The 11,133-nt window shown below is 62.6% G+C and overlaps 1 protein-coding gene across 10 annotated transcripts in view; it reads left to right on the forward strand.

Annotated features, from left to right (window-relative positions):
- The window catches only part of TPCN2 (two pore segment channel 2), a 30,169-nt gene extending 19,941 nt beyond the window's left edge, over positions 1–10,228 (forward strand). For 2 of the 10 annotated variants that reach the window (XM_042238357.1, XM_027959339.2), the window contains 12 exons: positions 744–863; positions 949–1,008; positions 1,934–2,062; positions 2,805–2,854; positions 4,014–4,113; positions 5,970–6,041; positions 7,139–7,212; positions 7,564–7,645; positions 7,733–7,815; positions 8,159–8,240; positions 8,567–8,661; positions 9,431–10,228. In XM_042238357.1, coding sequence (XP_042094291.1) covers positions 744–863; positions 949–1,008; positions 1,934–2,062; positions 2,805–2,854; positions 4,014–4,113; positions 5,970–6,041; positions 7,139–7,212; positions 7,564–7,645; positions 7,733–7,815; positions 8,159–8,240; positions 8,567–8,661; positions 9,431–9,509 — 1,026 coding nt within the window. In that variant the 3' untranslated portion in view covers positions 9,510–10,228. The other 8 variants (XM_042238355.1, XM_042238356.1, XR_006057558.2 and 5 more) reach the window with 7 other exon arrangements.
- The last annotated feature ends 905 nt before the right edge of the window (positions 10,229–11,133 follow it).

An 11,133-nucleotide genomic window follows, 5' to 3' on the forward strand; every position in this document is an offset into this window, starting at 1 on the left:
AGGGAACCGTGCGTCTGAGTGTGGGGCTGGGTCAGAGCTCCACAGGTGTCCTTCCCTGACTTGAGGCGTGGTTATTGTGACAGAGGAGCCAAGTGTTCAGTTTGATCAAATTTAAATTTGAATCAAGTGGTCATGGCCAGTGAGTGGCTGCCCCGTGGGATGGCCCATCTCGTGCTGCAGTGACTGCTCTGCGCCTCTGTCCTGGTGCACAGGCAGGAGCCTCTCTAGGGGGGGCAGGTTGGCGTGAGTCTCTGGGGGGGGCAGGTTGGCGTGGGTCTCTGGGAGGGGGAGCAGGGTGGCATGGGAGTGCAGAGTCTCACAGGCATCTTCATGGTGTATTTGTTGCCCAGCTGCCCTCCTCTGATCAGGCTCTACTCCAGCCTGGTGACAGTGTGTGAGTTACCTCCGTTCTGTGCTAAGTTTCCATAGTTATTAGCAAATAATTTATACGTACATTTTCACGTGACACTTGGCATACGTTTGAGACGACTGCATGCCTGTCCATCTTGGGCTGCTTGCAGCATCAGTGCCCTGGGTTATTTCCCCGTCTCTCGGTGTTAGACGACTGTGGCGATCATCTTTGTGCATAAAACTGACGCCGTTTGAGAGGCTTTCCTGAGGCTGGAGAGTCTGGGTGGCAGGCAAGGTGGGAAGACTGAGTCCCAGGAGAAGAGGGTGGGGCGTCTCGGTCCCCCTGGCCGAGGCTGGCTCCATTGTGTTTCTGAGTGTGCGTGTCCCCCCAGCACCCGCCGCGGCCTGAGTACCGGTCTCCGTTTCTGCGGACCACCCAGTTCCTCTTCGGCCACCACTACTTTGACTACCTGGGCAACCTCATGGCCCTCGGAAACCTCGTGACCATCTGCGTGAGTGCGGTTTGCCCTGGCGTCGCTGCCCGGTGGCTCTCTCACCGGCCCCCGGGCTGAGCTGCCGACCGCTTTGGCTCCCCAGGTGTTCCTGGTGTTGGACGCACACGTGCTGCCCAAGGACCGTGACGACTTCGTGCTAGGGGTGAGCTCTGCAGTCGTGGGGCTGTCATCCAGGGTGATGGGGCGTGAGGAGGCAGAGCACACAGCCTCCCCACCTCGGGCCCCGGTCCCTGGGAGGCAAGGCCATCCTGGTGCTTCACAGCAGTCTGTGGAGTAGGGAGACGTAGGGCGTGGGGTTTGAGGGCCTGTCTGATGGCCGGGGGAGCCTGGATTGGGGGGTACAGGTGTGCCAGTTGTGGTTGAAGCCGTGCCTGGGGTACAGGTCCCCTGAGGAGAGGATGTGGAGCAAGAAGGGGGTGCTGAGATGCCCATGTCTGGGGGTAGGGGGCTCAGGAAGAGCCTCCCAGAAGGGTGTGAGGAGCATCAAGGAAGTGGGAGGGGAGGGTCACGTGGCTCTAGCGTGGGAGGGGGTGTCTGTGCGCCACGGGTTTCACCATGTGCAGCAGGCCGGGACCCACAGGGCCCTGTGGACAGAGGCGCATGGATCTCATCGGCCCCACTGTGGGTGGGGGACGTTGGGGAGGTCGGGGAGCTGGGCGGGACCCACGGGGCCCTGTGGGCAGAGGCGCATGGATCTCATCGGCCCCACTGTGGGTGGGGGACGTTGGGGGAGGTCGGGGAGCTGGGCGGGACCCACGGGACCTTGTGGACAGAGGCGCATGGATCTCATCGGCCCCACTGTGGGTGGGGGACGTTGGGGAGGTCGGGGAGCTGGGCGGGACCCACGGGGCCCTGTGGACAGAGGCGCATGGATCTCATCGGCCCCACTGTGGGTGGGGGACGTTGGGGAGGTTGGGGAGCTGGGCAGGACCCACGGGGCCCTGTGGGCAGAGGCGCATGGATCTCATCGGCCCCACTGTGGGTGGGGATGTTGGGGAGGTCGGGGAGCCAGGCGGGACCCACGGGTGGCGCCGGCATTGAACGCTGGGCGCGCTTCTCCCTCTCAGATTCTCAACTGCATCTTCATCCTGTACTACCTGCTGGAGATGCTGCTCAAGGCGTTCTCTCTGGGCCTGCAGGGCTACCTGTCCTACTCCAGCAACGTGTTTGACGGGCTCCTCACCATCGTCCTGCTGGTAAAGTCTGAGGCGGCTGAGGCGCAGCCTCTCGGGTGGGCGGTGTGCACTCAGCCTGTGCACAGGGCCTCTCGGCTGCCCCTGGACCCCAGGGGGCCGTAGGGCCTGGGCCTCCCGCCTCCGGTGACAAAGGGGCTGACTCCCCCAGGTTCAGCTGCCTGGCGGGGGGCTACAGGAGGCTCGTTTCCGCTGCCTCTGTGGGTTGTTGGGGCTGGGGCAGAGTGAGGGCAGGCTGCCTCTCCTGACACCCCAGGGACGCCTGCAAGGAACCTGCAGACCCCGCCAGCCAGCCCAGCCCCCCCAAGGACAGTGGGGCCTCGGCGTGCGGAGGGACAGGCAAGGTCTCAAGCACTGGGGGTCTTGGGAAGTGTCTCCCTGGATCCCGGGGGAGTGAGGGGTTGCTCCTGGTGTGCACATCACAGCAGCAATATTAGTGCAATACGTATTCGCGTTTGATGGATCAGAGCCGTGGGCCCTTGGCAGCAGCAGGGAGGCAGCTGAGAGGAGGGCCTTCCGGTCCATCCTGGACCGCAGTTTCTCCTGAGCCCGGAACTCCGAGGCCCTGTCCCAGCCCTGCCCTCCGCACGTGCAGCCCCACTCCTGAGGCCAGGGCCTCCTCAGCAGCAGGACCAGCTGAGGGGCAGGACCGGCTGTGGTTTCTCCCCAGATCCCCTTGGGGCCCACGTGTTAGAGCCGCTGGTGGGCCTGCCGTAGCGAGCCTTCTTCTCTTTTGTGATTAAAGGTTTTGGAGATCTCCACTCTGGCTGTGTACGGCTTCCCACACCGGGGCTGGTATGTGTCACGGAGAACCTGGGGAGGCCTGGCTAGCGCCCCAGGGAAGGTTGTACGTCCTGCCTCCAGCCACTGGTGCAGGCCCCTCTAGGGCCGAAGGCCTGACTTGCAGGCGAGTGGCCACAGCTCCTGCCCCGCCATGGCCTGTGGGGTCACATGCCTTCTCCGCTCTTGGGGACTCTGCCTTAAAGGCCTTGTGGCCGCCTGCAGGACGATCGTGTTCCCAGAGCTGGGGTGGGAGGCTCTGGAGGTGCCCCTGCGACTGGACCTGGGGCCCAGGTGTGCCGGGGGCCAGAAGCAGGGAGGCCCCCGCCATCACTTCCCACTCTGGGCATCAGTTCATTTCCCTGTAGACGTCTGGGTGGCTCAGGGCTTGCTGAACTCATGCTGCCCCCAGTTCTGGCCACACGTTTGGCCAGGGGTCCCAGGGTGCCTTGCAGCGTGGTGTGTGGCAGCCTTGGGGGTCTTGCTGCCCAAAGCACAGCTGCCCTGGTGAGCTTGCGTGCTGACCTCGCGCCTTCAGGGGGCCTCTTGGTCCTTTGGCTGGGCTGCCTTTGTCTTAGTGGCGCGCTTCTGAGTCGTCTGACGAGGATGGGCTGGATGAGTCCTGCCCCTTGGGGTCTCAGCAGGGGTCTGTGTCGAGGGGGACGGAGGCGGGAGCAGTGAAGTCTTGAGGCCGCCCGGCGGCTGTGGGGCCAGCGCTCTGTGTTTCTTACGTGCACTGAAAACCCACAGGACGCTTCTGTTGGGAGGCGGTGAGGGATGTGTCCTGGGTGAGAATGGGTAAAATTTAAATAGAAACGAGAGCACAGTAAGGCCCATGAGGGACACCCAGGAGACAGGGTCAGAGGATAGGAGACGGGTCTGGGGCCACGTCTCTGCCAGCTCTGCTGGGGCCGGAGCTGGGCGTCTGGAGCCCCAGGGTTCTCCCGTCACATTGCCCTGCACCACGTGGGGGCTGAGCCCGGGGAGGTGCTGCCATGAGCGCCCTGGGCTGCGGGCCCAGGCTCTGCCCTCTCGTCTCGGCGGAGCTCTTCCGGTCGGTGGTGCCTGTGGGGCGACTTCCTGGCACCCCTGGTGGCTCTCTCTGCGTCTCTGTCTCTGGACTGCGCGTCTCTCGGCGTCCCCTCGCCGGCTAACCCGTCGCGTGTCTCTGCAGGAAGCCGGCGATGCTGGGCCTGCTGTCGCTGTGGGACATGACGCGGCTGGTGAACGTGCTCATCGTCTTCCGCTTCCTACGCATCATCCCCAGCATGAAGGTACGCCGGCGCCTGCCGGGCCTCGCTCTGGGGGTGGGCTTGCCTGCCGGGCAGGGACCGGGGCTGAGCACCGTCCCCCCCCAAGTACCTGGGGTCCCTCTGCATGCGCCCCAGCCTTGCGTCCTGGCTGGGCGATGCTGGAGGCGGTTGGGAGCATAAGGGCGTCCAGCCCAGACAGCAGGGAGATGTCGGTGGGACCCGGGGGAGGTCACATGCTCCTCGGGGTCCCTGACCTTTGTGTGGGGCCAGTGTGCCCTCAGGCATCCTGAGTTTATGAATGGCCTTGGCATGGGCTGCCGGTGGCTAGTGGTGCCCCCTCCAAGGACCTCCAGTGCGGGAGTGGAGTGGCTTGTGACTGTCTCTGAGCCCTGGTTTCTCATAATGTTCCCGCCAGGAGTAGCCCCAACTTTGGGGTGGGGGGACGGTCCGGGCGGGGGTGTCTCTCCCATCTGCTTTCCCGAGCACTTCTCGGGAGAAAAGAATCCGAGGACACCTGCCCCCTTTCTGAGTGTCCAGAGTGTCCACTTCCCCCTAGCCCCCACCTGGCACAGGGCAGAGCAGGTGTCTCCCATCTGCTTTCCCGAGCACTTCTCGGGAGAAAAGAATCCGAGGACACCTGCCCCCTTTCTGAGTGTCCAGAGTGTCCACTTCCCCCTAGCCCCCACCTGGCACAGGGCAGAGCAGGTGTCTCCCATCTGCTTTCCCGAGCACTTCTCAGGAGAAAAGAACCAGAGGACGCCTGCCCCCTTTCTGAGTGTCCAGGTCCTTCCCCTGTGTGCGTCCTGCCAAGCTGTGCACCTGGCCTGGCCGGGGGTGACCCGTCATCACCCAGCAGTATTTCCCATCTGAAGGGGTTCCTGGGTGCAGAGGACTGTGGCCCTGAGCCCTCCATCCATACACACACCTGTGTGACCCTACATGTGCAATGCACACAGGCACGTGATCACACACACCCAGAGCACACACAAAATCATACACATGTACACGTAATCACACCCTCATATAGTCACACACATCATCTCACACACACGCATGCACACACCAACAGGTGCATTTGCGTGTAACCACAATTACACATGCGTGTAACCACACATACACATAATCATGCAGTCGGGCGCAAAATAAGCACAAGTGCATGTATACACACGTGTGCATGCTCACACAGATACACGGCCATCTACACACACACACACGCATGTACGCATGTGCGTATAATCACGTGTGTGCACACGTACAGCGGAGTTCCTGCCTGCTTGCGTCCGGTGCTGTTTCTCCTGACTTACCAAGTGGGGAAACTGGCTGCTTGGAAAGCTGGCCTCTGAGGCTTAGATTCACGTGAATCAGGGTCCCTGGCTGGGTCTCTGAGGCCCCACACCTCAGATCCCGTCACCCAGGGCTGACTGGCCGTCTCCAGGTCGGCCTTTCTTGAGCCTCCAGATCAGCTTTCGTGGGCCGGTGGGCAGTGTGGGCCAAGGCCCTGCACATCGTGGCTTCACCAGCAGTCTTGGAGGTGTCTGCGCGTATAGGGGTTTGTGTGTGGGGGTGGGCAGGTGTGTATAGTTGTGAGAGTGTGAGGGTTGGCGTGGGTGTATGTACAGATGAGGCAGGTGTGTGTGTGTGTACAAGTGAGGTGTGTGTGTGTGCAGGTGAGGGGGGTGTGCATGTGTGTACAGGTGGGGTGTGTGGGTGTGTGTACAGGCGATGTGTGGATGTGTGCAGGTGTTTGTGGGTGTGCAAGTGTGTGTACAGATGTTCATGTGTGTGCAGGTGTGTGTGCAGGTGTGTGTACAGGTGGTGTGTGGGTGTGCATGTGTGTGTACAAGTGAGGCAGGTCACCCGCTCTCTTGCCGTCTCAGCTGATGTCCCTGGTGGCCAGCACCATCCTGGACCTGATCAAGAACATGCGGGCCTTCGGCGGGATCCTGGTGGTGAGTCTGGCCGCCCGTGCTGGCCTCTCGGGGGAACAAGGCCACCCGCTGGGTGGGCAGCTAGAGCTCCGTGGAAAGTGGCGGCCTTCAGAAGGAAGGTCCCTGCATTCAGGTGGCAGCGGGTGACCGAGGCCTGGGGAACCCAGGGCAGGGCAGGACACTGGAGAGAGGAGCTGGGGTGGTCTGGTGGAAGGCATGGCCCGACCATACCGCCTTCCCAGGCCAGAGAGCCTCTTGGTCACTTCCGAATCCCTCATGTGTCCTAGGCCCTAGGCCACACTGAGAAGATGAAAAACAGAGGGACCAGGGACCCCCCGGGACCCACGAGGCCCCTGAGTGGTCAGCCATCCTTGCTTGAGGATCAGCTGCTTTTGCTGAGAGAATCTCGATATACCCTACCCTGGGCCAGGCGCTCCCCGAGCCAGGCCTTGAGCAGGGGGCCCGGGTAATGCTCTAGTCACGAGGCCTGGCAGTAAGGAGAGAGGGTGATGAAACCCTGCTGTTGTGGACACCAGGGGGCTCCGTGGTGCCTGGGGCTGTCATGGGGTGCTCAGGGGAGCTGCTTCAGGCACTGCCCACAGGCCCTAGTCTGCCTTGTGGAGGAAACAGGTCCAGAGAGGGGCTGGGTTAGCCTGGGGGTGCGCCTCGTCCTCCGCCCCCCAGACACATTAGCGACGGGTCAGGGGCAGCCGGCAGCCGCTTCTCTGACTGTGGCACACAGCTGCCCAGGGGTGCGTCTCAGACGCCTGCTGTTGAGCGTGGGGAGGGCGGTAGGCTTCTCCCAGAGGGACGTGGCCACTCCTGGCCCTCTTCCCAGGATGCCTTCTGCGGCCCCCGCTGCCCAGTTCTCCGTGGGGCCTGCCTTCTGCTGCACCTGCCCTGGAGGAGGGCTCACAGCCCCAGCTCTCCCCCCAGGCTCCCGTGTATCCCCAGGGCTTCCCTCTGGGACAGGTTGGTGGCCAGGAGGGGTGCCTGGGAGCAGAGTCCCCGTATCCCTGGGGAGAAACCCCTGCTGGCATGTGGACCCCAGCAGGCCCTGCCTGGCTGTGTGGGGCCCCCGCAGGCGTGCGACACCGACAGCCCGCCTGCCTCCCCAGGTGATTTACTACGTCTTTGCCATCATTGGCATCAGCCTGTTCCGGGGCGTCGTCGTGGCTCCTAGAAACAGCAGGTGAGCTGGGTCCTGGGGGTGTAGGGGGAGTGTCTCTGGGGACGCTGGAGCCAGGGTGAGGCCTCAGAGGTGGTTGTGGGGTCAGCTCCCCAGGAGGGACCTCCTGGGTCCCCTTTCTTACTTGGTCTCCCTGCTCTTCTCCCCCACCCGCATCTGCCCGTGTGTCCACAGCACTGGCCTCACTGCCCTCGGCACCTCCTCGGTTGGGGGGCATGTCCTCTTTGTCCCCCTTTCTCAAGGGCCCGCTAGGTCTATGCAGAGCAGGGGCTGAGCCGGGGCTGGACACGCGGGCGTGTGTCCCACCGCGGCCCCCACACTGACTGGATTGTGCCCTCCCACCCCTCCCCGCAGCCTAGCCTCTGTTAATGGTTCCGTGCCCTGCGGGAGCTTTGAGCAGCTGGAATACTGGCCCAACAACTTCGATGACTTTGCAGTGAGTCCTGTGCCCCCTGCCCCTCGGTACCTCACCCGCTGCCCCTGCTCCCCGCGGCCTCCTGGAAGCCCCGTCTGCTCCCTGCAGGCCGCCCTGGTCACTCTGTGGGACGTGATGATTGTGAACAACTGGCAGGTGTTCCTGGACGCCTTCCGGCGCTACGCGGGCCCGTGAGTGACTCGGCCTGGCTGCCCCAACCGCGGCTCTGCGCGGGGTGCGCGTCTGTGTCTAACCTCCTGGGGTCGCAGGGCCTGTGGGGCAGCAGGTGGCTCCTGGGAGGGCCTGTGACCTGGGGTGAAGGGGCCCAGCCCGGAGCTCCGAGAGCTCAGACGGCCCCCACGCTGGGCCAGGTCTGAGCTCCAGCCCCGCTCTTCCTGGCCGACTGCCCCTAAAGGCCAGGCTGGGCCAGCCTGGGGGTTCGGGCAGAAACAGTGACTTGGAGCAGGGAGCGGTGGGTCCGGAAGAGGGTTGCGCTGGACTCAGGGGCGCCCCCGGCCTCCTCATTCTCCACAGGTGGTCAGAGGTGTATTTTGTGCTCTGGTGGCTGGTGTCTTCGGTCATTTGGGTCAACCTGTTTCTGGCTCTGATTTTGGAGGTAGTGGACACCCCTGGCCCAGACTCTTCTTAGTTGGAGTTTCTCACTCGATGAGGTGGGGTTCACCTAGAACTTGGTCGAAGAGCTTGTGCTGGGTTCCCATGGCTCTGGGGTGCGGCTGTGCCCTCCCTCGGGGCCGCTCATCCTGAAGGCTCCTGACCTTTGACCTGGGGTGGCCCTCAGGGAACTTCTCCTGTAGCCGCCGGGGGTCTTGTCGGGCCTCGGGTCCCTGTATCCAGGGGGAGCTTCTCAGCCAGGCTGGCACGGGCGCGGTTCATGCAGGGCCCGGGCCTACCCGCCACCCATCCCTCCGTCCCTTCTGCCAGAACTTCCTTCACAAGTGGGACCGCCGCAGCCACCTGCAGTCGCTCACGGAGGAGCTGGAGGACACCTCTGAGATGACCGAGGAGCTCCCGTTCAGGTGCGTGGGGGCGGGCACGGGGCGGGAGGCAGGGTGAGAGGGAGGGTGGGGCCTGGGGCAGGAGGCGGGGCGAGAGGGAGGGTGGGGCCTGGGGCAGGAGGCGGGGCGAGAGGGAGGGCGGGGCGTGGGGCAAGAGTCTGGGCTGAGAGGGGGTGGGGCAGGACCAGGAGGTGGGGCGAAAGGACGCGGTGTAGGAGGAGAAGCGGGGTTGACAAGGGGGGCGGGGCGGGAGGCGGGGCTGAGAAGGTGGGGCGGGGCCTGGGCCGGAAGGCGGGGCCAGGAGGGAGGGTGGGGCGGGAGGCGGGGCGTGGGGCGAGAGGCGGGGCCGAGAGGGAGGGAGGCAGTGGGCAGGTGCTCCCTGTGGGACCTCCTCCTGCCGTGGAGCTGAGTTCCTCTCACCATGAGCGTACGTAGGGAAGCCTCCTCAGGTGCCGTTAGCCTCCAGGTGACCCTGTTGGTGGGTGGAGTGAAACCTCGGCCCCTCTTTCCCATGGTAACCTGGAGCTTGTTCCTTTGGTGGCTCAGAGGGGCGACGGCCGCACCGCCCTCCCTGAGCATCTGTGTGTGTCGCAACCGCACCGAGTGGGCTTCTCCCGGCCTTTGAGGGACACCCCGTAGACATCCCAGAGGTGGACCCGAGCCCCCTGCGGGTGGTTCCGCGCAGCTCCTGGTCCCGAGAAGCGCTGATGAGGCCTCTCCGTCGTCCCTGCACACCTGCTCCCCTGCAGGCGCCCAGGGAGCCCCGTCCATCGTCTCCCCCGTTCCGCAGGGACGTCCTGGAGGAGCCCACGGAGGAGGAGCTGGTGGAGAAGCTGAGCCGCCACCCGCACCTGCAGCTGTGCAGGTGACGTCCGGACGCCTTCCCGGCTGCGGCGGCCGGCGGCCAGGCGGCCTCGGGAGGCTCTCAGGCCCAGGAGGAGGCGGCCGCGGCCCAGAGGAGGGGCCTTCCCCTTGGGCAGAGCCGCTGCGCGGACCGAGGCTGGACAGGCGCAGGCCCTGATTCGCAGCCGAGCAGGACCGCTCCGCAGCCCCTTGGGCGCTGTTCGCGCCACTCTCCTTTATAAGCTGCTTCCGAGGGACTTCCTTTTCTAAGTACAGCGGGTGACTCCACAGGGACCACTGACGTGTGAAAGGAGACGCAGCGGCCTTTGCCTCACGCCCTGCCGTTTCCGTGGTGCCTTTGCTGCTGGTGGCCTTCAGGGACCGGGGGCCCGCGCAAGGCCCACACTGGCCGACTGGCAGCTTTCTGGGGCATGAAGCTTGGGATCCTGGTTTTACACAGGAAGCTGGGCTGTTGTTTTATTGTTTTACGGCTCGTGTGAGTGTGATCGAGTGTGTTTCCTTCTGGGTGAGAATGCCAGTCATCCTTATCAGTAGGCCTCAGGAAACGTGAGGTTGTTGCCTACTGGAACGGACTGCTTCTGTGGAGCGGGGCTGGCAGGGCTCAGCCAGTCAGAAACCAGTGTTGTGGCCAGACCAGCCCTCGTGGTTCTTACTGTGTTCGCAAGAAGCCTTTCAGCAACAGCTGTCAGGAAACTGAAAAAAAATAAAGATTTATTATCTACAAGACCTGGAAATTACCTACTGCACCTGGGCCCATACAGTGAGGTCACAGGTGGAGAGAGACCATGGGCCTGGGGTTCTGCTTTTATTGGGATTGAGGGTTTCAGGGGACTCACTCTTGGTGGATTTAAAACATAAGAGCAGGAATTTAAAGTGAAGGAAGAAAAAAAGTGGCCCAAATGGTTAGTTATCAAAATCAAAGATTTCTAAAACAAATCTCAGAGCAGAAAGGTGGGCAGTGTGTTTGAGATACTCTGTTTGAAGTGGATGCCTCTGTAATCAAAGCTTAAGAAAACTATTGCTAGGGCTTTTGCTGCCCCAGGTATGGTCGTATAGGTTGTGCACTGCACAAGAGTAGCCAGCTACAAACATGTGTCCTGGCTTTGGCTGTCTACCTCATAAGAGGGACCCTCTTTCTAATTTGCATAAAGACACATGTAAGTCAGGGATGGCCCTACTTTGTGTGTGACAGGGGGCTGGAGTGGGGAGGAGGGGAAAGCGAGCAGTGTGTGGCAGGCCACGTTGCCATTTGGTCCATCGAAGATCCAGATTGATAAACAGGATTCTCATTTCAAGGGCCGCCTCGAGTGGTTTGTTGGTGGCAGCACCCAGAAGGCCTGTTGAGAAGGATTGGAATCTTCGTGGGAAGGGGTGCTAGGATCTATCAGTGATGTCTGCCATGAGCCCCAGGGGGAAACCAGGGCATGGATGCTGACTCCGCTGCAGGAAGTGATCCCCGTCGTCCCCAGCTTGTCTGGGAAATGGGATGAGAGGAAAGTTCAGCTGAAAAAAGGAACTCCTACAATGGCTGCAAACCCCAGTGCCTGAGGTGTTCTGACTCCTGGTAGTGCTCTGTGTGTTAACTGCCCTGTAGTTTCTGGCCCCAGAGTTTATCTGAAATTTTGGGTA

This window comes from Ovis aries, chromosome 21 (assembly GCF_016772045.2).
Source record: "Ovis aries strain OAR_USU_Benz2616 breed Rambouillet chromosome 21, ARS-UI_Ramb_v3.0, whole genome shotgun sequence".
In the NCBI taxonomy this organism is placed as follows: domain Eukaryota; kingdom Metazoa; phylum Chordata; class Mammalia; order Artiodactyla; family Bovidae; genus Ovis; species Ovis aries.